Consider the following 25592-nt stretch of genomic DNA (forward strand, 5'->3'; position numbering starts at 1 on the left):
AGTGTGTTGTTAAAGTTTCCAAGCAATGATTTCACACAAAGCTATTCATCCCTGTGTTACGGAAGTAACAGGCCAGTGCTGCCGGTGTTCTCAGCTAGAAGACGCATCAGGAACCGTACGGCGGCAGGTTGTCGGCAAAACGGGAAAAATAGACATTACCGGGTAGAAACAAGAGAATAATACGGGATTAACTTAATTAGCAGAATACTCAAATTAATGGAACACTTACTCCATTTTCACTAATGACTGACTTTTTGAATCCCTGGTGAGTAGTGGTGGAAAAGTACATTGACTCAAATACTGTCCTCAAATAGAGTGTATATATATATATATATATTCAGTGATGTACAATTTTGAGGTACTTTACTATAGTATTTTCCATTTTACGTTATTACATTTTATTCTCCCACACTGTTTTGAGCTTGTGCTGTTTATTTTGCATCACATGTTCAGTCTTCCATTACTAATTTGTATCGACCGACTATATAGATAAATAAATATATATATATTTAGTGATGCTATGTACAGTTTTGAGGTACCTCACTATAGTATTTTCCATGTTATGCTATTACATTTTATACTCCCACTTTACTACATTTCAGAGGAAAATATTTAATTATCATTTATTCCACTTCCATTCATCGGCCGTAATTACTCTACAGATAAAGATTGTATATACAAAACACATGGCCAGCCTCTAAAATATGATTACACGTCATACTGTAGATCACGTTACCCGACGGAATGTGAAGTAGTTTAAATTAGCTCTACCTCGACCAGCTGCATCATTAAAATGCTGCTGAAACTTTAATGCCTTTGTAATACTAAACAATATAATACTTTAAGTACTGCTGAAAAAACTTCCACAATCTCTTCCCGATGAAGGAGTTTTACTTGTAAAGGAGTATTTCTACACTCTTTTTTTTTTTTTAAATGTGTGTAATCAGAATCACCTTGCTCTACTCTACTCTTCTTTTGTTTTGTTGTGCACTTTATATCACATATCTCTCAGTCTGGCCCGCTGCCCACTTTAAACCAGTGTGAGTTCATATATCTCTAAACCCAACAGCTGTAAAGAGGCGGACGCAATATGGTTTCCAGGTTGTTGTACCTCACACCGAGCTCCGTGTGCATCTTTTTTTTCCCTCTCTCTCTCGAGTGAAATGAACACTTTGTGTAAACTTGATTACAAAAAAACAAGGTTTTCCATGTGTAGTCAACATCTGTTTATCTCCTCTGAAGACGTTGGCATGGTCTTGAAGCAATCTCTGGAAATAAATGGAGCTGTCTATTATTCGCGGAGACACGCCATGCAACATGAAGCCTACCATAAACACAGTTTCAAAACAAAAATAACTTGATCTGTTTTGTTTCTGGCGCTGACCCGTCCCCATTTGGCGTGTGCTCACTTACAGGTTTACCTTCCAGAAAAAAAAGGGCCTTCATGGATTATTAGCAGTATTCTGGCTGATGGTGGAAAACAAAAATATAGAAATGATTGTACACATTGTCCTCCATTTGAAAAGAGATACCCAGGGAAATCATCAAGAGAACAAAATAAAAAATCAGGATGCTACAATAATTACTTGAGGGTATCCAGTACTCTCTCATGGAACATATCAGTGGCCACCATGTCTGGGCTTTGACCCACAGTTGCCGTGGAAATCTCAAACAAACAAGGGATGAGAAATGAACCTCCCATTATGGACAGCTTAAACAGTCCCTGGATGTAAAATAAATAATAAAATCCTGCACAAACTGACCACCTGGACAATGACCACACTCACCGTTATAGAAATAAAAAGTCATTTACATGTGCTTAAAATAAGAAATTCATGCTAAGAACTTGGAAACCTTCCAGCTCGGATGGACTTTCTTAATTAATAAGACAAACAATACGTTCTACCTTTTTGATTGTGTATGTATGATGAAAAAAAAAGAGTTAACAGGCTGAAGAGCTACTTAGCTTTATGTAGTTTATTACTTAGAGATACTTTAGTCTAAATACGCCGTTAACGCTCAGACTGAGTGGATTTAGTCACTGGGATATTTTCATGTTGGGACAACACTCTCTGTTGGGTCTGTCGGACCTCTTTGTTGTTGGAACATTTGGCGGAAAACTTAAAATCCAAATTGCATCCTATTATCACAAGTGTGGTCCATTTTAATATGAATGCACTCTGCAGGGCCGAAATATGAAGGATTTCCTGGCAAATGTCTTCAGTTACACCTGAATGCATTCGTAGAAACACAGCTCGTTTCAAATTCCACAACTGATAAACATGACCTCCAATAATTCATATACTGTGGACAAAGATTCTTTCATTTTAGATTTAATTGAAATGAAAAAAGAATGCTTTTGTCTGTAAATTTGGTGTAAATTCACTGTCAATCCAACAGGTCAGAAAGTGTGCTTTCCAAGACGATTACAATAATGGAGGAAAGTTTTTGCAGTTCATATACAGTTCACGTCGTCGCCATAGAGGCCAGCACTTAGCCCATTAGGACTAGTGCCTCAGCAGCACGCAATTAAATGTCTCCATGCAAAATGAGCACTCAGGTCATGTTTAATGGGCAGAGAGCTAATAAAGGTTGAGCTGAGCGGGAGGAGAGGTGACTCACCCTACAGTAGCAGCCCAAAGGTGTCGCAAAGACAAGAGCAGGGAGAGGGCCGCTCGGTTGCCGTGCCGACTTCAGCGGGTGCCCGGCCATCGGGGACGCGTCTCATCAGCAGCTTCGAGTGCACGCAAACTGAAATGTGAATCTCTCCTCGCCGTGCAGGAGTCGCATCAGGAAGTTCACAGTGTCACGCAGGATAAACGCTGTATACATATATAATAAATGCAGGTCCATAACGTATGAAGACAGATATTAACATAAATATAATTCCTGTACGTGCACTCACACGATAAGTTCCTCTTTTGCTGCTGTTATGAATGTGATATTTGCTCTGGCTGACACGTGCGGTATGGCTGTTGCTGCTGTGCATCTTGCTGGACGTTCATCAGCCGCCGCGTGGTTCACGCGGTTCCCTGTTAACGGCCGTAGACAAAGAGACAAACATGACACGTAATGTAAACCTTTTGAGTCGATGCTTTGCTTTTAATGGAGAAAGATGAAAATATCAATACCAGCTCATTTACCAACGCGTTCCCGTTGCCCAGTTACTTATAGTTAATTGATTTTAACAACCACATGGGAGACGTAGCAAGAAATCAATTGAAGGGCCAAGTTAAGTGACTGCATGACAGCTCATATTGTGGCCAATTCGACATAGTCTAATCTGAAAAGACAATAATCCACGGGGCGACAGGCAGGCGGAGTGAATGTTACAGGCGAGTTTGACACTCCACCTCCCTCCACAACAGCAACGCCGAGCTGTCTGGTGAGAAAAAAGCCGAGAGATGAAGTGGAATAAATTCTCCTGGTAAATGTTATTACAAACAATGTGCCTTCATGAAAGAAAAAAAGAGAGGGAAGAGCAATCCGCGCGGGCCGACCGCTCTGCCAAGCGTTTATCAGCTCGAAATGCTATTTCATGCATTAATACTCCACAAACTGTGTTCCCCCCAACACTTTCGGTTACAAAAGCCCTCAGATTTATGATTACCAGTCAACTAAGCAATGCCGGTGGCCCCCGCCGACACACCACTTCCTTTTACTTCCCTCAACGCCGGCTCATCTCGGGGCCCCTGCAGGTTCAGAGACAAGGCTGTCAGGGTAATGTGATCAAGGTGGATGCAGGCTGAGAGGAGCTAAATCGTGGCTGGGGGATGACATTCTTTGATTTTTAACCATTACAGAGTTTTCATAGAGCTGCAGTCAATTTATTTTATTTATTCTAATGAAGAGCATTAGGAGTGCCATACTGTGCTGCACTGCACATTGATCGCCTCGTTAATCACACTTTGCAGACACTCGCAAATCAAGTTCTAACAGCAAGCACTGAATCAAGTGCAATGAAGCATAAGCTCCTTCACAATTTATGATCTTTCAAATTGCATCTTTTCAACCATTAAATTGCAAGATACCATAAATTTTTATCCTCTCTTCTTCAGTCCTGGTATTGATTCTGTCGTGTGAAAAATAGAAGAGTAGTAAATTCAGGCAGTTAGACAGAATTTAAGCCTCGTCTTCGGAAGGGAAACTGAACGGCACGGGGGAAGAGTCTTAATTTGCCATCGAGAACAAATATCAGGTGTGATAAAAATTTAAAAGTCCAACGGGGGGCTTCAAAGACACAGCTCAGATGGGCTTCAGTCCTCTACAACCTTGAGGGTTCTTTTACTTCACTACCTCTGAAATGCCAGTGCACCTTCAGGGTCTTTTGCCTACCATTCTTTAATATTAGGGTACCTGATGTGCTGCAGAATTAGAATTAAGTCCTCACCATATACGAAAATGACTCGCAGTCAGAGACCCTGCAGCTTTAGAGGAAGGACAAACCGCAAGAAATGGCGAGAACACGAGTATCAGCGGTTGCTATCCATCTGCATATACAATATCAATACGGGCCTTTCTTTTCCTGCCCCGGGCAGAAGCAATTTGAATCATTACATCTGACCTGTGAAAATCTGAAACGGCTCTTGCAGCCCCACATTGTTCTCAGAAAATGGCATAATTGTTCTCAGATTGCATCTCACTCACACCGAGCCGTAAAGGAACACTTGTCAAACAATACGGTCAAATTAGTTCTCTGTGATTGAGCAGGTTGAGGATCTATCCGGCACATTATAAGTCTAGGAAGAAACAGAAGTGCCAGGAAAGAGTCTCAATTAGCGCGATACAGTAAAGGGTAGGAAAACTAGTCAATGGCCTCCAAAAGTGAAGGGTTAAGCTCTTCAAATCTGTACAGGGACCAACTCTTAAGTCATGATTGGAAAGAGTGCCTGCTGTTACACGTGGCATGAAAATAACAATGCCTTAAATACAAGGCTCCGTCTCAGGAGTCAGACATCTGCATGGGTGTGTGTGGAGGATTCAAATATATACAGTACAGTTACATGAAGAAAGTGAAGAAAAACAGAAAAAAAGTCAACCCCTGCAAGTTTTAAAAAGCTACGAGAATTCAGCAGATTCAAAATGACATTTCCAAATGTCTAAATCATTTTCTTACTCCGGCGAACTGGGGGAGAAGAAAAGCCTTCAGTGACCTCTGCACAGATGAAAGCAGGGCAGCCTTAATCATATAGCGCTTTGCCAGACAACCGCTCTGAAAAGGTGAACGGTAAAAACTGCAGCGGCATGGCCAAGCGGGCGTGGAAGATAATGCTGCTCCAGTCACTTTCATGGAAGGCGCAGCCCCCGACTCAGACAGCAACAAAAGTGTGACTCCACGTCCCCGAGAGAAGTAACGCTGGTGAGGCAGCAAAAGTGTTTTTGACACAGACCCTCCCCAAGGGAAGCAGGGGAAATAGCACGTAAGGAAAACAAACCGTAATAAAAGGCATAAAAGCTCACAAACATTGGATTGATCAGACAATTACAACCCATCTGGCTTGTTAAACTCAATCTGCTATCACACGCAGGCTGGCAGTTTGGCTTTTTGCAGTTGGACTGTTTCCCAAACCTGCTAACGGCTGAGACTTAAAGGACAAGTCCAGGCGATAAGCTATGCTTTTCTTATTATCAAGGAATCCAAGTGAAAAAGACCAAAAACAAACGGTTGATTCTATTAAACGAGAAGCAACAAAAGACGTCTGTGAATGGTCGATGTTTTCAGTGTTGACAGGGAGCCGATGCTATTCCACAGATCCAGCATCACTTCCTGGCAATCTCACTCATTTTGTGGATATAGGAATGTAAATGAGAAACAGGGCAGCGCTGTCAAGGTGGTGAGTCCAATGGTTTGATAAGCAGCCGTTTTCAGCCAGTGAATCACACAGACAGACAGCTAAATCCATCACAGCAAACCTGAAGCCGGCTCTTTTTTTTTTTTTTTTTTAAGACATTTTCTCGTGACCAGAAATGCAGCTTTCCAAAAAAATGTAGGTTGAACTTGACAACGTTGTCATATATGCTCTAAATTCTAATCCAGTAAGGAACCAGAACTGACACAGGGCGGATCTTTATCGTATATACTTATGTTTTTTTTCTCTCCATTTATTGAATTGGAGCTTATTTACACTTTAAATTACATTTTCTTATTGCGTTTGTTTTTTCATTGATGGACAAACACTGTTGCATTTGGTGACGTATTACTTCATTCCATGTATGTGGACACTGTAGTTTAGTTTATTTGACGTAGTCCAGCCTGCTGTTGGAAATACTTAGTCAGGTATTAATCTGCAACTGAAATTAGTCTCCCAGAAATACAATTATATATTTGAGACTCATTTTTAAATATTTAGGTCTTCATAGGAACAAATGGGCTTGGCCTAAGTGGCATAGACAAAAAATAGAAGTAACAAAGTGACAAAAATCTAAAATATCTCCAGCCGTACTGCGCTGAACCCAGGAGTGAAAGTTTAAACCTCCTGATGCTCCGCACTGATCGATCGCCGCAGCCGATTCCCACGTCATATACCATGTTCCCCTTGTGATGATTCCAACGGATAACTGCCCCCCCCCCCCCCCCCCCCCCCAAAACACGGCCTCGACTATAGGCGAGCGCACATCAACAAGCACACAATAGTGCACTCAAAAAGACACTTTCACCGGGGGCCAACAAAGAGAAATGCTCCGGGGTATGACAACTTCTTGTGAACGACAAAATGTCGCCTGACAAGCTTTCAAGGGATGGTTGAGCTCTGGCAGATTACAGAGATCTTTATCTTTTCATAAAACGGAGTGCAGCATTTAAGTGCCAATGACTGAGAATACAATCTGAATTGTAAAGTGTGTCACAGCCATTACATGGAGATGTAGGGCCAGTAATGGTGAGAGTAATTGTGTGATGACAGTTTCACTGCACAGTGACATTCTCCAGGGCATTGTCATCATCTCTTGACAGGTAATACGGGTCCACTGGGAATTGGGTATGTCTTACAGTTGGAGTTTCTTCTTCATAAACACCCGCATCCCCCCCCACCCCCCGACACACACAAACAAACCCATCCTTACTTACAGCTTCGTCAAAACCCCAGAACTCGCGGCGGCTTTCCAGTATAGCTGCGTGTCTGAGCGAGGTAATTAGATGTTAATGTGAAATAATGGAATCATGGCGGGTTGTTACGTGGAGAGAAACCGCAGACCTCGGCGTGATCTCCGAGTGAAAAGCACAATTGCTTAAAAATCAAAACATGCTGTCAGCGGCTCACCTAAGCAGCAGAAAATGCCCCTGACTTTGGAATACATTACAATGGTAATTGCTCTGACAAAATTACCTTGTCTAAGATGAGGCCGACCAGACATCGGAGACATGCATGTCGATTGGCTCAATTTCATGATCATTGGGAGGCTGAAATCAAGGCCTTTATGTGGGAGAAAATCAACAGGAAAATTGACATAAACATCTCATCAGAAGACGTTGCCCTGAATGGTGGAGGGAGCTTCGGTTTTACACCGCATTGTTAAGAATCTATTCAAAGTGAGACTCTACTTTAGAAGGAGCGTCTTCGGATGGAAACGGAGAGTTTGAAACCCATAAGACGTCAACTTGCGTTAAGTGGAAACGAAATATTGCGCGCAAATTATTAAGAAGAAATCGGGAGCGTGCTGCTCCCTCTAGTGGTTATTTCACCTTTTGTACGTCCAATTAAATTGGTTAAACGTAATGTTTACTTTGTTACAGCTGCATGTGTGATTTTACTGCTGCATTAGACACCAAACCTGCACATTCAAGAGTAACAAAGGAGGTTGAACAACAGCCAAGACTGAGTGAAACGACTTAATAAACACAAACGGAGCTTCATACATGGACGCCACCTTTGATTGTTAGTTGTGGCTCTTCCTGTCTGGGCTTTTCTTCACACGTATCAGGATGGGCAGAGTTAAAATGCCTCTCGTGTCTGTGATCTGATGAGGATCACCTTCATCCATTTGAAAGGTGATTTCCAAGCAAAATTGTTTCTCCGAACACATGCTGCTTGAGCCGAGAGCACATTTTTTTTCCAGCATGTTAACAAACATGTAATTTCCATAAACACGTCCAGTAATTGACAGCTTGATTTGGGCTCTGCCAGGGAGCTGACAGACAGTTCTTGGCTGCTTTAATGCAGACAGCACACAGGCTTAAGGCCTCACCAGGCTGTAATGAGCTTCTCCGGGCTTTGTCTGGATTAGACCGTTGAACGCGGGGGGAAATAATCTCACACAAATCCAATTCAACATTCCTTATCTTGTTAAGATTACGCTGTGTACTGTAATTCAGAATTACAATCACATTTAGAAAGAGAATTTTAACTAATTTGACATTTAAATCTATATTGTTACAAGTCTGATTTATTCATAAACACTACAAAGACTTAATGTGGAGAAATTCAATACTGATCTTTAGTTAAATGCTGCAGAAATGTTTAATTTGATTTTTTTTCTTTACAGTTAGTCTACGAATAAAGAGGATAAATCTAAAACAGAAATGCTTGGGATCCATGTGAAGGTAAACAACTGTTTTATGGGCGTGAAAAAGCTATAAAAACTGATTTTGATGTGAAAATAACATTTTTACAAAGAGAAACAAGACATAACAGCAGCTGTACATGTTTAAGTTAGAATTAAGACCTCATGAGTTCAAATAGAAGACAATTGAATTGTAATGTCTGCTATTTGTTATTCTGAATTTAGTATATTTTTAAACTTCTGGGGAAATCATTCATTTTTGTTGATGTCACACGAGGCAAACAGCCATGAAGCCCCATCAGAGTCGCTGGGGGGGAAATTGATATTTGTGCTGCGGTTGCAGACGTATCAGCGGACTCTATATTGAACCCTGCCGTATCTGGAGGCAAAGGTTTGCTGCTTGAACACCGGCAGCACATTCAAAGTCTATTCTCCTCCTAAAAAAGCTGCGGTTGAAGAGCAGCGGCGAGATGATGGCGAGGACAAGAGGGAAAATGGAGTCTGATAAACCTGTATTGAACAGTGTGTGAAGGGTGTTAATACATATTAATGGTGACTGGAATATTTGCAAGTGAATACACTGGCAAAGGGGATTAAACATAACTCTCCATAGAAGGGGAGGTATCATCACTCCCTTTCTGGCGTGGGACTCGGCCGTATCAGATTCATCCCCATGCACATTGCCAGCAAACACTAAGCCCTTATCTCTCCACTGGGCCTCTCCGGAGAGTTTACAATTTCTCGCTTCGTTGGAGCCTGAGCTGAGCTTGTTACTGGCACAAAGGCTGAGAGGTGGCCTGGTTGAGAGCACAAAGCCGCCCTCACCTCTGGACGGATACATTTCCCTCAGATAACGGACGACTTGTTGGACAGCGGCACTACAGTGTCCCCCGTACATTAGTATGGCAGGCAACACATCCTCCGCAGCAAAGTTTAAAACACAACAACACCGACACGGCTGCAGTGGAGGATCCTTATTAATGAGTTGATGGCGGGAGGACGTGAACTCAGCAGATGTCCGTCTGGTCCCTGGGAGACACTTCACCGTCCCGCCGCGGCCGCTATTCTCTGAGGGCACGAGCTTCGGAGGCGACGTCCCATTTGCTACTCGATCGGGTTAACTCCCGAGGGGATTAATGATAGGAACACAGGCATGAAATTTAGGGTGAATGTGCCTTTTTAACCGCATCAAAATGTACGTTCGCTCATTTGCAGACGAATGGGGCCATTTTAGCAGTTAAACCTATCAGGGTAATGTCCACACACATTTCCATGTTCCTCTAAAACCGGCTTCTTCATCCAGTACAACGAAAACAACACACACTAAACGTCCGTTACAGAAACACATGATAAAAACAAGGTAAGTGTTTTGTGGGCAGCTGAGACAATGCATTTGGAAAAGACTTCAGTGAAAGGGGGCCGGCTTACAAACAGGAAATTAATCAGTAAACAACTCTGACTTTGGATTAAAAACACAGAAGTGGTCAATTGCAATTTAATTTAATCAGTGGTAAAGACACAATGTAGCCTGATTTTAGTCATGCAAATTGAAGCAATTTAAAGTAAAAAACAGGCTTGTGAGCTTAATCAGGAGATGATTTTACTTGAATTCTGGGACTAAAATGTCATTTCAGTACCTAAATATGGCATGTTATAGTTAAATGTGCCTGTATTTTCTAAGCCTCGTCAACATTCACTCCTATAGCAAATGAATAGATGTGAGAATAGTGAAACATTTCCATCTTCTGAACATGAAGGAACACTTAATTGTAAAGAGATAACTTTTAAAATGGAGTGATAGAAAACAAGATAAAGCTCTAAATAAAAGGTTTGCACGAGGCTTTGCTTTGCTCACGATAGCATGAAAAATGCAAGTTACGTCCCCGTATTTCATAAAAGAAGAGAAAGCCAACGTTGGTTTCAGTCGGTTTTAAGTTGACAAGCGATATTGGATTGCTGCTCGTCTTACAGTAAGGTCTCCCAGTCACGGCAATTTCAGCAGACATGTTGCTGAGACAGCTCCGCCATTGTTTTCTGGGACACAGCGAAATTCTATTTTCAGTTTTACTTGGTGCAGTAATTATCTGCATTGTTGGTGAGAATAAAGAAAATAAAGTGCATGAATATGTGCCGGTCAATTGGATTCTGTCAGTTCAAGCAGAATTGGGTACACAAGCGAGCAGCTTGCCAGCTTGTAATAACGATGGTGTTTGCGTGGAACAATTTCCTCTCTAAAACAGCTCATCAACAGCAGAGAGAGTCTGTCACCCAGGGTACGGAGTGACAAGTCTTCTGCATCTTCGTCTGTTATTAACATGTCTCTTACGACAAGCTCAATTATCTGACACTGCCCGTAATTTCCATTCCTTTTTCTGGCACAATGTAAAGTTCCTCTCCTTCATTTTCAAAGCTGGTCGTTTTGGATCCGGCGAATACTGATATAAGACCATGCGTGGGAGGAGGAAGCGGAAAACTGAAGGGGAAAAACATCTGCAAGTCAGAGCGAAGTTGCTGCACGCTTTGCTATGCTTAAGCCTCGATCATTTCTGGTATTTGTCGTTTAAAAAAAAAAAAGAAGCTGGATGCTGAAGTACAATGATGTTGTTTGTTGGCTTCCATCTCAGAGAAATGTGTGTGAGAATTACTACTGGAGTCAGCTTACAGATTTCATTCACAACTTCCTGTCTCGTTCGTGAGCTGAAGTATAACCTTATCAAATGCTCAGATACAAATTTAAATACCATCACAGCTGGAAAAAGCATGTGAAATGATGGAAAAGCTCCTGAGCGGCGACTAAACAGAGCTTGTGGTGAGATGATTTTATCAGTAGAAATATCTGAGAAGTATCATCCATGTGTTTGTTTGCGATGATGCGACTGAAGTTCTTAATATATTAGCACCACTTTTTTTTTGTCGAAGACGTTAATCAGAGCAGACTTCAGACGGCTTTGTAATCAGAGAGCTGTGAACGCCAGAGTTTTGATCTAACGCTGACCCGTGTGAAGCGTAGCTCAGTGAAATGTACGACGATTTATAAAAGGATTGTACTAACGAAAAGAAAAAAAGAAAAAAATACAAATTAAGTTGAAGGTGCTTTCCTAACAGCAAGTGTTGATTAACTAAATAACGTTGAAGCTTTTGATTCCTTCTAATGAAGCAGATGAACAGCTTGTTTAAATAGAACAGCCTGATGTGTATTTCTGTACAATCTAGGGATCGTTTTGAATAACTAAAACAAAGGACAGACCCCGTTTAAACTCCATGTTCTGACATGGAGACAATCTTCGACATTTTCTTTTCTTTTTGGCAAAAACATGGTTCTCAATCTGTAAAAAGTTGAAGCTCATAGCCGGTGCCTGGGAGCTATTTTGGAAGCATTATGTTTTAGTGCGGACCCGACGGCCTGTTAGAGGTTACCTTACTGCTTCAGGATCTTACAGCCAGGCTGCCTCGGCTCGTGTACGGAGGGGATGCATAATAAAAAGTGAAAATGTTCCAGCAAAGTGAAATATCGCTGTAAGTGGGAGTGTCTGGGTTGCTGTGGGGGAACGTTAGAGGAAGTGGTAATGATGACAGCTCTAACTCAGTGCAGGTGCAGTAAAGCATGGCGGGTTGGTCAATTGCCCAGAACCCATTACTTCTCCCCCGAGACCAACCTTGTAATGTGCTAGGTAACTTCTGTAAAGGATTGACCTACTGTCAACACAGAAATCTCTTCTTTTTTTTTGATGCATAAAGACACAAGTGTACCTCACAAGGTTACGCAGGCGGTTTAAGAGCGTGTTGAACATCTGAGTACGGAAAATAAAATAAAAAAACACATGGAAGGCTTTCTTTCTACAGAATAGTATCGCTATGAGCAGGATATGCTCTGTCTGCCTTCATGGTTGGCTTGTTGGGAAGGTTTGGCCTGTTGGGCTGCAGGAGACACTTTGCATTTTGTAAGTGCAGAACACAAAGCGGGGGGAATGTAAAATTCATGATATTGTTTCTCTCTTTGTGCCTTTACAGGAGCTCTAAACGTGTGACAGTACTGGAGACGGGAATGGGATGACCTTGGATGCCAGATACATCTCTGTTTTCTGTGTCATCTTCAGACATCCACAGTTTGACCACTATCAACCAGATGCATTCCATCCGACACTCGTAACAATAGTGTAAATGGGACGAAAATTGAGCTCACCTTAAAGGCGGACTCCAGTCCTCTTGAAGGCTGAAAGCCCTGGATGAGTCCGGTGCCCAGTGGCAGCTCAGAGTCCTTGTTTTGCTCCCTGAGACGTGTGTAATCAGAGTGAAAGTCCAGCACAGATTACAGTCTTCAATCAGTCAGGGAGGAAAATGATATGTACATCATTGTCTCTGCCGCACATCCCAGGCACTGTCAGCCTGCATGCATATTACCTGTGTCAAAGCTGCCAGGGACATGACGAGAGAAACTGAGAGCCATCACGGAGCCGCCACTCAGGGGGGTGTCGAGTCTCCGAGCGCAGCAGCCAGATTCAGTCTCCATGGGGACTCTCCTCTGACCTCCAGGATGTTGTTGACACCATTTAATGTACATTTTCAGATACAAAAACGTCTCCTTTCATATCTGAAATTGTTTTCAATGGGCCTGAATAACACCGAAGGCCAGCTCTTGTCACCAAAAGAGAATATTGAGCGCACGCTTGCAGTTTATCCTCGAGTCTGAGGAAGTTGAAGCCGTTGTCCTATTTGACCTTGAGGTGCACAACAAAGACAAAGAGTTATTTCGTACAATGAGAAAAACCATACAAGTGCTGTGAGGAACGGCATAAAAAATGATCCACTCCTAATCTTCTCATACGTCTCAACGTCTTATGCAATTGTCTCCGCGCTAAAAACAGACACACGCTGCGTATGAGCACAAAGAACAACATAATGTGGGAAATTTGATGGAGGTGTCTCATTGTTGTCGATTCAATTTTCACAGTTGGGTCCAAAAAAAAAAAAAAAAACAGTGTAACAGTAAATGCAAACCAGCAGGGGAGAGAGATTTTACAATAAAGACGGCGAAGACTGATCAAATCCAAATTCCATCCTCCTGAAACAGAACGGACCATAATTTTACTGTGTTCAATTTAAAGCTGTGAATGGCACGTCTGCATCGGAAATGATGATGGAAGATGATTTGCAGCCACGGTGACATTAATGCACCTATACTTTTATACCCAGTGGACGTCTTTAGAATTAAACATCAAAAATAAAATAAAAAATACATTAAAATCTAAATCCGCATGGCTGCTACTTCTGGCTGTGGTTGAGTTTGCATAATAGCCCCCCTGTCCCTCACCAGATATCTGTTCACCTTGAGAAGTCCACACCGAAAACGCAATGTCAACACAAGCACTTTCTAGCTCCACGATTCGGTTTGTCCTGCTGGGGCTCCGGAGGGAGGTCACCAAATTGTCTCTGGACTAAAATAAAAAAAAATAGAAAAAAGAAAGGCGCTGACCTTCTACTAAATTGGCCACACTCAGTAGACAGGGAATATCAGGTTATTGAGTTGATCCATGCTGTGTTTCCCTGCATGGGGAAAATGATCTGCGCTATTGTCTGCCTTCTGCAGTTGATCAAGGGCAAGCGTGTGCCAGGAATGTAGAAACGCAGGAGACTTTCTGATTTAGTTTGTCCTAATGGTTTAAAAAGAAAAACATAATTAGTAATACGAGCGTAAACACAACATTACGATGCAAGTTTAGTGCTTTATAACTTAGGGAAGAGACTTTCAGTCCATATCCAAGAGGAAACGAAATAAAGGCTTTATGCTCTAAATTATGTGTTTCGCAGAAGAGCAATATTGCAAATAAATACAGCTGCAGAACCGCCAACAATTCATTACACTGTACCTTCAAGTTGTTGATTCCTTGAGAAAGACAAATAATAGTCACTTTGCAAAAATTGCAGGCCTATCCTCCAACGACTGGGGGAAAACAGTTAAAATTGGGCAGGATGTGTAGGGAAGAAGCAGCCCTCTCACTGAAGTATTTTGTATATTTGGGACAGTATAATGAAAGAAGTAATTTCTGCCAACAGTTCACATTACCTCCCAATGGTTAAGAACCATAATCCCAATAGCATTTTGAATTCTATCACACATACAGTCGGAAATGTTATTGCATGATTACAGTGTTTATTGTGTTTATGCATTTTGCACATGAATTGGAAGAGAAGTTGAGCGCCATGTACAATTGCACCGCTATTCAACCCGAGCGAGAAGAACCAAAGCTATTTGCCGCAATAAAAACACACACAACTAGCAGTGTAAACACTGCTTTTCCATCACAAAGACACAATACAAAAAGCTTTTCCTTTACTCTCTTAAAATACGACTCGCATTGAATTGTGTTTCAGTCCTTTCTGCAAAACTACAAAAATAAAGTAACAAAGAGGGACTAAGTGTGCGCAGTAAACACACGTTTGCCTCAACAAATCGTAGCCACAAGAAGCTTTACTTGTTTTGCATCCGTGTTTTCTAAACTAAAGTTTCCTCTCCAGAGTTATTACCTGGGCTGAAAACTCATTTTTTTTACTTGTGTGTGTGTTTGTTACATGCAAGTACAATAAGAGAAGAATTTCAACAGTTTGTTGACAAAGTTAGCCCCTCTATGCGGGTGTTGAAATGACAGTGTGGACGGTGTTAATGCTCAGCAGCCAGCCGGTATCTCTGACGGCAGCGTTTAGCTGCAGCGGCCGGGAGAACCGCGCCTCTTCTCCTTACAATGCAAAGGCAGTTTGTAAAGCAAGTGAAAGTTATCCTGATTCTGCCAAACAGACAATCGTCCTCCATTTCCCCAACACATTTCCAACCGAGGGTGTGATTTGCATCATAAAAGCTGGAGGCAGACCACATACGCAAACCTCTGGTAAACAATATTCAAGCAAAGAGTATAAATCCACCCCAAAATTGCAGAAATATTCCTGAATCTCAGACCTAAGAAACATATTGAGGCACTCATGTTTTTTTTCTTCATATTTTCCACTTTTCAACAGGGGGAAAAAAACCCCACAATTCTCTACGCAGACCGTCCCAGAGGTCTGTGTATCATAGATTCATTCCTGCAGGGGAGCAAAGATTATTACAATATTCAGATTACCGAGCAGGGGAAATTAATTGGACTAATTAACATACAAGTAAATGATGATACCGTTAACACATTTCATTAACTCAAACTGTCATTCTATGTTCCTGGTGCACTTGGTACTGCATTACAATGAATTGGATTCATTAAATTATGCAAATGAAAGGAACGACGGAACGGACGAGTCCTTTTTAACGTTATAGACCACATTTTCTGACTCGTTTTCAGCAAATTGACGAAGACTCAAAAAGCATGTGCTTCTCACTCTGATTTACCAGATTAAGCTTTTCATAGACCATCATTTTAATAATGTTCGCAGGCACCAAAACCAAGGGTAGAATACATTTTTAGCTCCCTTATGCTGCCATCTTATATGAAAGATAAAACAGTACCTAATTAGTAAATGTCCCATTTAGTGCACGAGGCACAGATAGTGATGCAGCATGTGTGCTGCCTTGTGAATGATTGAGGTTAATAGAACAAAACATTAAAAAAGCACCCCTTCTTCTGGCGTATGGCAGTGACAGGGAGCCGCGTGGACCCTCAAAAGTCAGAAGCAAAACAGAGTAGGTCATTTAAACCACTTTCCCGATAATTCACTCAAATATACAAGCATCTAGGTCGTAAAAACCAGAAGCCGTTACCTCTCACGCATCTATATGGATCGCTCAAAGTCATGAGACAGTACTTTGTTCTCCGCAGCAGCAGAATATGTTCCTGACATTTCTGTGTGACATTAACTTGCGGTTAATTGAGGGTCCACACCTCCTGTTGGCCTCAGTGACTTCTGTCTTTACCTTAGCGGTGCTACATGGGGAAGGTCAAGTGGTCAAACGTACCTCTCGTCCTGCTCCCGTGGCTGTAGTGACATCTACTGGACTACTAACCCAGAGTATAAGCCGTGGGGGAGAAAGAACCTCATGCCTGGATGACAAGTCTTCGAAAGGACAGAAAAAATGCTTTTAAGTATAACTCTAACTCATTTTAGCATTAAATATCAACAACACAGCGGCACTAAACAAAAACAAATGAATAAAGCAAAAATGAAAGGAAATTCAAGTGTAACAGAAAGGTTTATATTGATGTTATATTGACATATTTTTACAGAAGATTTTTTGAACAAACCTAAACAGTGTTTAGTACATAATATAAAGATGCTGTTCTAATTGGGGTAAAGTATTAATCTCCTGAAGAGGAACGTGTCCATGTGAGCGAAAAAAAAAGAAAGAAAATAAATCACATCACATAAATTTTCATTATGTGTTACAAAAAGAAAACAAAAAAAAATCTAACCATATATGCCACCATAATTCACTGTTCAGTGTGCATTCAATTGAACAATTCAAAGGTTTGGGGTGGGGGGGGTTCAGATAAAATAAAATAAAAAACACAATGTGGAACAGGGAAATGCAACATACAGGTAAAGAAAAGGTATCAACACAGACAGAAACATTGTACAATTACTGACAATGAATATAAAGGACAGTTTCTTGGAAAGTATACAAAAGGTGTTTTTTTTTATACAAAAGGATTAACAACATGAAGTGATGAGAATAGAAAAAAAATAAAAAAAGAGTACCGCGTTCAGTAATACACATTTTCCCAACTGCATGTTGGAGCAAGATACTGGCGAGAATTCGGCGAAGCTGTTTTTATAATTATATTTGTCCTCGATGTAAAATCTGACAGAGAAGAATTAAAAAAAAAAAAAAAAAAGCACAGGTAACATGGTGACAGCTTAAATTCACCTCAGCTTTTGGTCCATCACCAAATAACATTTCTTCACATCACCACCATGGCCCAAGAACTACAGGGGTGATTAACTCTAATCATATCACACAGTCACAAGTCACCCTGAGTTGGTAGTCAAATTTGGCAATTACCTCCAAAACAAATGGCTTTTCTTGTTCATATTACAATGCATGTTTTGTGTTTTTTTAAGTCCTCCAAAAAGGTTTTTACAAAAAAAAAAAAACATTTAAATTACATATAATGGAGCCATTTGAAATATTTTTGACTTTTAGTATCACAAATGCATCATCTATGTAAAGCCCAAATATAAATAACGGTTCAGTCAAAATATTTAATAAGCAAATAATGTGCATCTTATCAACAGTATATGTCCAAGAGGAATTACAATACAAAATTCTGATTGTTTTGACTTCACCTGCAAAAAGTAGCATGTGTGAGCAAAGGGTTTAAAATGGGAGAGGAGGCGGCAGACAGAGCTAATTTGCAAGAAGACTGACTGCAAGGAGGACACTAAAAAAAAAGAATGTATAATATAAAAAACATAACATGAAAAAATTTGCATGACGTAAGCAGAAACATTACTTAAAATTAGCTTTGTTGTGAGATTTCATGTTTGATAAAAGGATGGATCAAACCTTGCTTTCCAAGGAAATCATAGGAATAAACCACACAAAAAAAAAAAAGGCGAGGAGAAAATTGCTCAACTTACCAATATTTTTTTGTGAAAAACACGTCAACACAAAATAAGTGGATTCAAAACAAAATGGCATCCTACATTTCCAACGACACAATATTGTACAAAATAAGGCATTTCCTTGTGTGTTTACTGCAATGTCTTTTTTCATCTTTATCCTCTTTTAGTCTCCACTACTAGTTTTTCCTCAGTAAAACTGAGTATGGACATGGATCGACTATTTCTGTGTTAAAATATATACTGTATATATATATTTATAATTTTAGTTTTTCTTCAAAACTTTCGAATAAAAATGCAGGAAAGAGTATACAGTATGGGAGAGGTTGTAGAAGTTCATAAGCCGAGTGTAAATCACTCCATGACTTCGCTCGGCGCTACCGTGGTGACGAGCTGGAGAGGGATCTCTGCGTTGGCCAGGATGTCCTGGGCGTTGCTGGAACCCTGCTGGATGTTGGTGAGGATGAGGGTGGTCCCGCCTGCCGTGGTGATGATACTGTCTGAGGACCCCGTGGATTCCATCGAGGCCACCACTGCGCTGCCAGAGTTCACGCCTTTTTTGTTCTGATGAGTTTTAATGTGCTTCGCCAGGTGGTCGCTCCGCATGAAGCGCTTGGAACATTCTGGGCAGACAAACTTCTTCTCTCCTGCCAGAGAGAAAATGTAGTTTGAAACATGGGAGTTTGATGCTGAATACATTTGGAGATGGTCAAACATGGCCTCTTTCTGAGGAATACGTATTATAGGTGAGGAGGAAGTCACACCCAAGTTCAATTTGCTCGTTTGATGAATAAAATAATTAAGATGTGTTGTTGACGTTGTTATAAATTGTTTCATTCTAAACTGCCACTGATAAAACTGACAAATAATGACAAATTCACACTATGCAACGATTATAATTATGACCAATTAGAAACCTAGAATTATTGAATATCCATAGGCAAAGTTAACAGAATCCAACTATCCCTTTAATATGTGAGCTTGAAGCTGACAGTAGTGTCTCATACCTCTTTTAAGTAAATGTCTTCAGATACTATATATCAATATGTAATGTTGGTATATTCAACATGATTTCTCATAGGCTACTACTTCCTTTAGTTCCCCCTATGACGACGGATGACCACCGCATGGTAATATTCCATAAAATGCCAGATTAAGTGTTCATATCGAAAGGAGAATCATGGGATAAAATTTAAAACTGAAGTGCTAAACAGCATATCTTGTTATGTTTTTGCTATAAAGTTGAATGTTAACAGATCCTGCAAATTATACAGCAGAGCAACCCCTTTAAACCTCATCCTGAACTGGAAAATTATCACAAAAATCTATGACATCTGCACATGTTTATTCACTATGGCCTTCAATCCTAACCTGACATTTTACATGTTAATCCAACGGTGGGACCAAACGCTGTTATTTCTAATGTGACTCATGCTTACCAGGGCACAAATTAACACATTTCACTCCGTTTTTCTGACGTGCAAACACTGGGGGAGTAAAGAAGTTCACCTGTGTGCGTTCTTCTGTGTCTCTGCAGCTCGTCGCTCCGTGTAAACCTCTTCCCACAGAACATCCAGCTGCAGACAAAAGGTCGCTCCCCTGAATGCCAGCGCAGGTGCGCTCGCAGGTGTGATGTCTTTCCATATACTTTCCCACAGCCGGCAATGTGGCAGATGTGCTGCTTCTTCTTCCCCATGCTCGATCCTCTGAGGAACACAGGTATGGGCGGTTAGTAGGGGTGTGCAAAAAGAAAAAACGATTCATGTAAAAATCGCGATTCTTATTTTCTAAGATTATAAATTGATTCACAACTTCCAAAAATCGATTTTTACAAACGCTGATCAAATCCATGGTCTGTTTCATCTCAAAGGAGCTGCGCCGCAACAGCGTAGTCGAAAATGAAGACTTATTTTTGTACAACTTGACATAATGACATAATGTTGTAGCTGAGAAATACTCAATACGTTTGTGCAAGTTAGGCATGAATTAATGTAATGTTTGGTCTTAGATTTTTTTTTCTTGTGTATTTACATTATTTTAATCAGTTTAACTTCTTTTTTTTTAAATGTAATAATCTTATGCTCTCATGCCATCATTTGCCACACCTTTATATTTCACAGAGGACTGGAGTAGATCCTGAAGCATGTACTAATTACAAAATCTATTTTGAATCATGATTCATTTTGAATCAAAAATCTGAATCGAATCGTGAGACACCCAAAGATTCCCACCCCTCGAAGTTATATATATTCATTAAGTCAGGCTCACTCACCTCCCGCCTGACTCTTTACAGTTGGGGCAAGTACAGGCCACTCTGCGCAGTCTCTTGCCCTCCTGACCCAACTGGTCCTCCTCATCCACCAGCCTGACGCGGAGGTGGGACAGATCGCTTGTGTTCAGGGTGGAGTCGGTGCTTAGCTGCCAGTCTCCAGTGTCTGGCTCTTCTTTTATCCGAATGTCTGGAACGAAATGTGCACGTAAATATCAAGCTTTGACAAACTCTGAACACCTCCACAGTCAGAGCAACTTCATTATTCCATGTGGCTGACAGCAGGCAGCGAATTTCACAAGTAAAACGCACTGATAAAATAATTACTTGATTGGCAGAATATGTTTTAATGATAATAACTGAGCGTACCCTGTGGACATTCTAGCCAACATGAGGTAGAAAATAGTTGTAAGGACTTTGCTTCAATCAAAAAGTCCATCAAAATGTTTGATAGCTATAATTACATAAAAATTAAACACGAATCAGCTTTGAGGATATATTATATGTATTTTGTCAAGGTGCTGAAAATATAAACAAACTATGTTTATAATCAAAAATCCAAATGAATAAATGAATAAACAACTAAAAAAAACACACCACACAGCTTCTAAAATATGAGGGCTTTGTTGATTATTTGAATGACAGATTATGGTATATTTGGAATACTAAAATATAGACTATTTTCATAGCATATATTTTGACACTTTATAGTAGGGAAAGCACAGGTATTGCCGTTCCTTTCAAGTGTCCAAGTAAGCCATGACAATGTGACAGTGAACTAGCATGCACATTACCGGGACTGTGAAACTGAAGCAGCTAAATGGAATTTAGCCTTCATTCATTTTATTAATTTACACCTGTGCTTTTCCTGCTGTGACATGTCAAGATGTCTTCACTGAAAAACGCCTATTAACTGATTTAGCGAGAAATTTTTATTTTAACAATTAGGCCTAACAATAAAAATGTAGTTGTAGTTTAATAGTCAGTTTCATCCCAACAACAGTACAGACGGTTTTAGATGGGCAGCTCTTTGAACAGTCTGCATTGAGCTCCAAAAACAAACGTCCATGAACCTTTATTTAATAAATTCAGTAATGAAGTGCAAAATTGCATATTAATATGTATTAATAAAAAAGAGCTGTACCTCCAAGGTTGTCTGTGTCTCCTTCATGTTGGGACATTGTGTTGACTGTCACCGTCTGCAGGTTGGGGATCTGTCCCGTGTTGATGCTGACTTGACTGGAACCCAGTGACAGGGTCTGGACTGGGGCCAGGGTTATCTGCTGGGGTGGTGTTGTTGGCAGCTGCAGGTTTTGTAGGTTCTGCACTCCTTGCACCTGAAAGGTCTGCCACTGTATCTGACCGGACGGCGTGACCGTCTGGGCTTGGATGATGAAGGTTCCCGGGTTGATCAGCTGCACATTTTGCAGGTTCTGCCCGGCTGTCGCCATGGACTGGACCACCTGACCGTTGGTGGTCTGAATAGGTACCTGCTGCAGTTGGATGATGGACTGAGCTGAGGACACCTGCATGCTCTGCTCCTGATTCTGTTGGATGAAGCCCTCCTGGAGACCAGAACTCGAGTCAGCTTGCTCCGCACCCACTGATGACAATGAAGTGTCTTGTGTCAGCAGCCCTGATGCGTTTGCTGGAATTTGTAGCTGAGCGGAAGACGTTGGCACATATATCTCATGATTTGCATTTGAGTCATCTGGTAGTGTCTGTGAAAGCTGATTATCTGTCTTCGCCAGACCCTCCGAGCCATCCATGGGCTGACTCGTCATAATTAGCTGGCCATCAGCAGTGACCCCTGTTGCTATAGTCTGAGCACCAGAGAGGCCAAGGGAATCCAAGTCCACACTGTTGATAGGAACAAAAGTTATGTTCCCAGGCAAACCCATAGGCACATTAGTAACAACCTGACCCTGGTTGTTGAAGTTGGAGCTGAGAGAAACCCCATGGAGCTGGTGGACATTACCAGTCTGTGATATGAGGTTGTGTTGGTTATTAAGGATGTTTGACGTTACACTGAGACCATGGCTGCCATCAGGCAAGATCTGAATCTGCCCTGTGGCATCCTGAGTCAGTGTTGTTCCTTCCAAGCCGGAAGTAGAGAAGTTCAGCTGTCCATCTGCTGTCTGAATCTGAGGAATTACTTGGTACTGAATGTTAGGCACTGAATGAGCAGAGGAGCCGTCCGTTCCCGACGTCACAAAGATTGGCTGACTCTGTAAGTTCTGGAGAGGAAGAACATACTGTCCGTTGGATGTTAATATTCCTTGATTTTGGATTTGTATCAATCCAGATTCATCTTTAGCCACCGTCGTGGGAGTTAACACCTCCCATTTATCAGTTCCAGTAAGATGAGTAGATGGATCTGACGTCTGAGAAAAGAAATGATTGACATTAAAAAATAAATATGATTGAGCACCTGTGGTTAATTAACTAAAGAAGACAAACTGAGCTAAATGTTTTGAGCTGGAAGAAGTTGAGCAGGCAAGACATTTAAGTTTAGTTTCACGTTGATCCTGTGTTCACACCTGTAGTTTAGTTCACTTGGTACAGGACTAAAACAAAATAAAGAAAGTTGGCCATGTGTTTAATTCTGTAAGGTTCAATGCTGATTTAGTATGAATGATGACAAGTCAGAAATTGTAACCCTGATGCCACAAGTGACCATTAGACAATGTCAGCGGCTTTTCATCCTGCATCATTAGTGCTACTCTGACCCATGAAATAAATGTTATGGTCGACAGTAACTCCTGCGACTGTGCTTGAAGGCTTTATTCGTGGAGATTCATGCTATGTTTTCGACTGTTCTTGGCACAGTGGAGCATTTTAATCAGAAAAGATTTACCTAAGAAAGTGGGCAAACACACAAGAGTTTGTGTTGACTGTAACAAACAAATGCAGAAACCTGTTTTTGTTGTATGTTCTGCTTTGTATTTCTACGAGCTGTAATGAAATGTTAATTTACTATGAATACTAACTTAACTGCTCTTGCACCAAGTGAACACAACTACAGCATATCGGCAAAAGTAATATTCTGTTTTGTGATACCATATGATTTTACTCAGATTGTATGCATATGGTGGTGTGTTCTTTACACCATGACATAAATTGATTACATTGCTTAAGGCTTGTTCACACTAGATGCAAAGTGAAGTTTGACCACAGGATCAGTTCATCCAAAGTCCCAGCTATGCTCAGCTGTAACGGAGAGCGTAACTTTCACACACTGTAGCTGTGTCGGATCTAGCAGAGGTGCCGACTTACCACATCAGCGGCAGCACCTCTATCCACCTCTTGTGACGGTGACCCAACCTTAGTGCAGGTGGTTGCCAGCAGGTCGAGGGGTGACGGCTGAGTGTCCTTCCCACAATGGGCGATTTTTTTTTATAAAAAGGAAGAAAGTGGGTGTCCATTAGTTTGGGCAACACTGAAACGATGACTCATTGCCAATGAGCAAAGTCTGCAGTTACTTTCTTGCTTAGTTTTATAAGCCCTGCAGGCAGCATCTCGTGATAGCACCCAGGTAATGTTTAGATTTGACTGCGGTTTACAGCATGTCACTTCAACCCGAGCTAAGGAGGCGGGATTTGTAAGCTGCATGAAAGGACGTTTTGCTTGGTTCAAACGAGGGTAGAATACCCCCCTCCAAGTTTGAAATGTGTGAACTTCGGTGGGGAACACTCAACGACAGTATAGCCTAAAGAGAGTCATAATCCCGAGAGGGAAACCTTACCTGATTGCCCCTGCCTTGCTCCTGCTGCAGAAAGTCGCTTTGACTGCTGTCCACGTCCAAGGAAGCCATGTCTTCTGGTTTCATCGGCGATTCTGGTGCTGTGTAATAAAAAAAAAGCAGAACGATAAGAGTGGGAACAATCATCAGCTAATACACTCACACAACTAAGGCTAGCTAATGTGTGTAGCGTCGTTGTAACGCCAGCGGACTAGCTTGAAATTAAGTCACAACCAGCGCCACTACCTTGCACCAAGCGCCACAAAGAACACAGCGACGAAGCAATAACTAGTTTAAAAGGGACAGCTCGCAGTAATGCGTCCTAAAACAAGCTAACACGGATAGCTAAGCTAACGAGCGAGCGTTAGCTGCTACCGCTAACTTAGCTGGCGATGATTAGCATTATCACCAACGAGCATCCCTGCTAGCTTGCTAGCGAGCTAATTTAGCCTGTGGATGCCTGTGGTAGCCTGTTAGCTTACGTGGGTGAAGGATAAAATAAAGATATTACGTACCAGTCATTACGTGACTTGTCGCGAAACGGATAATCCTGATAGTCACAAGCCACTGGACATTGTCAGCAGATTGAATTGATTGTACACGCGTAGAAATATGTGATAACTGTCAGAATTTTTTTCTATTTTGATTGACGGGCGGTAGGTAACACAAAGGGTGGGGCCTCCAGTGTTGACCGGGAGCCTTACGTCACATACAGGAAATCCCGCCGTCCTTCTTGCCGCTGATTGGTTACTCGTTTTGCACACCGTGATCTTATTCGCCAGCCGACACGTCAATCACCCTTTGACGGATTCTTTTCCTGTTAATGCATTTTCACAGTTTTACAGCACTTTTGCTGATGGAAGTGAGGATTGTTATGAAATGGTGTACTTTCAGTGACTTTTGTGTTGCCAGTGAATCAAACCTGTCCAGTGAGATGGCTGCTGGGTAACACAACTAGTATGTATGCATGTAACAGTGCAAAATAGCAATTGGAGGCTATATACATATAAAATAGTGAGTTTGTGTGTGATATGCCTGTCTTTGGGTTGACTTGTGGTCTGTGCAAAATAGCTACAGTTATAATTCCTTTAATTATGTGTTGTAATTACCATGAAAACACAAAACCGGGTAGTTTAAATTCCAGGCATTCATTTTTTTAAATATGTAGAGTAACATAAGACAGATGGGACTGCTGTTAGTTAAAATGTGAATGAGTGAATGACACTGACAAATAAACAGTATTTAATGATGATTGGTCATGGCAGGTCAGTGTATCCTTATTTTTAAGTGTACAAATAAGCTTTACTCAATTCGAGGCTCTGACACTCTGAATACAATAAATCTGAATGACGCTATTGATCATGGTAGGTTTGCTCTTATGTGTTTCTGCAAGCTAATAGTGGCCCTTTTCTTACCCGCGATTAAGAAAGTGATCAGCAATTGAGTTTAAAGATGTGTGTTGATTATTTAGGACAAAAAGGAACACAATCAAGACACAATCTGAGTTTGTATTATACCGATTTCTTCCCCTCCATCTGA

General features: G+C 41.2%; 1 protein-coding gene and 1 long non-coding RNA gene across 4 annotated transcripts; both read right to left on the reverse strand.

The window, feature by feature from the left end:
* Window positions 1–3606: 3606 nt before the first annotated feature.
* LOC311021468 lies at window positions 3607–13060 on the reverse strand. Its single transcript, XR_014598013.1, has 3 exons — window positions 12901–13060; window positions 12683–12770; window positions 3607–3692 (listed from the first exon to the last, which is right to left on the reverse strand). It is a non-coding gene; the product is annotated as an uncharacterized lncRNA (long non-coding RNA).
* A 3595-nt stretch (window positions 13061–16655) lies between these two features.
* On the reverse strand, window positions 16656–24739 carry sp3a (sp3a transcription factor). Of its 3 annotated transcripts, none has more exons than XM_084022519.1 (7): window positions 24569–24739; window positions 24057–24154; window positions 23588–23674; window positions 21456–22695; window positions 20315–20501; window positions 19552–19748; window positions 16656–18689 (listed from the first exon to the last, which is right to left on the reverse strand). In XM_084022519.1, exons 1-7 carry the CDS (start codon window positions 24573–24575, stop codon window positions 18397–18399), a joined length of 2109 nt encoding a protein of 702 aa, XP_083878645.1. In that variant the 5' UTR covers window positions 24576–24739; the 3' UTR covers window positions 16656–18396. The 3 variants fall into 3 exon arrangements, with proteins under 3 accessions (XP_083878645.1, XP_083878644.1, XP_083878646.1); XM_084022518.1 differs by having other exon boundaries at window positions 23588–23683; XM_084022520.1 differs by lacking the exon at window positions 23588–23674.
* Between the last annotated feature and the right edge of the window lie 853 nt (window positions 24740–25592).

Source organism: Eutrigla gurnardus (assembly GCF_963514095.1).
Source record: "Eutrigla gurnardus genome assembly, chromosome: 12".
NCBI classification, from domain to species: Eukaryota; Metazoa; Chordata; class Actinopteri; order Perciformes; family Triglidae; genus Eutrigla; species Eutrigla gurnardus.

What these genes read in the sequence shown, in the direction of transcription:
- sp3a (XM_084022518.1), bottom strand. An exon ending in AGCAAGGCAGGGGCAATCAG is followed by an intron (nt 23,684 to 24,056) that starts GTAAGGTTTCCC and finishes CATTGTGGGAAG; the next exon opens with GACACTCAGCCGTCACCCCT. An exon ending in TGTAAAGAGTCAGGCGGGAG is followed by an intron (nt 19,749 to 20,314) that starts GTGAGTGAGCCT and finishes TGTGTTCCTCAG; the next exon opens with AGGATCGAGCATGGGGAAGA.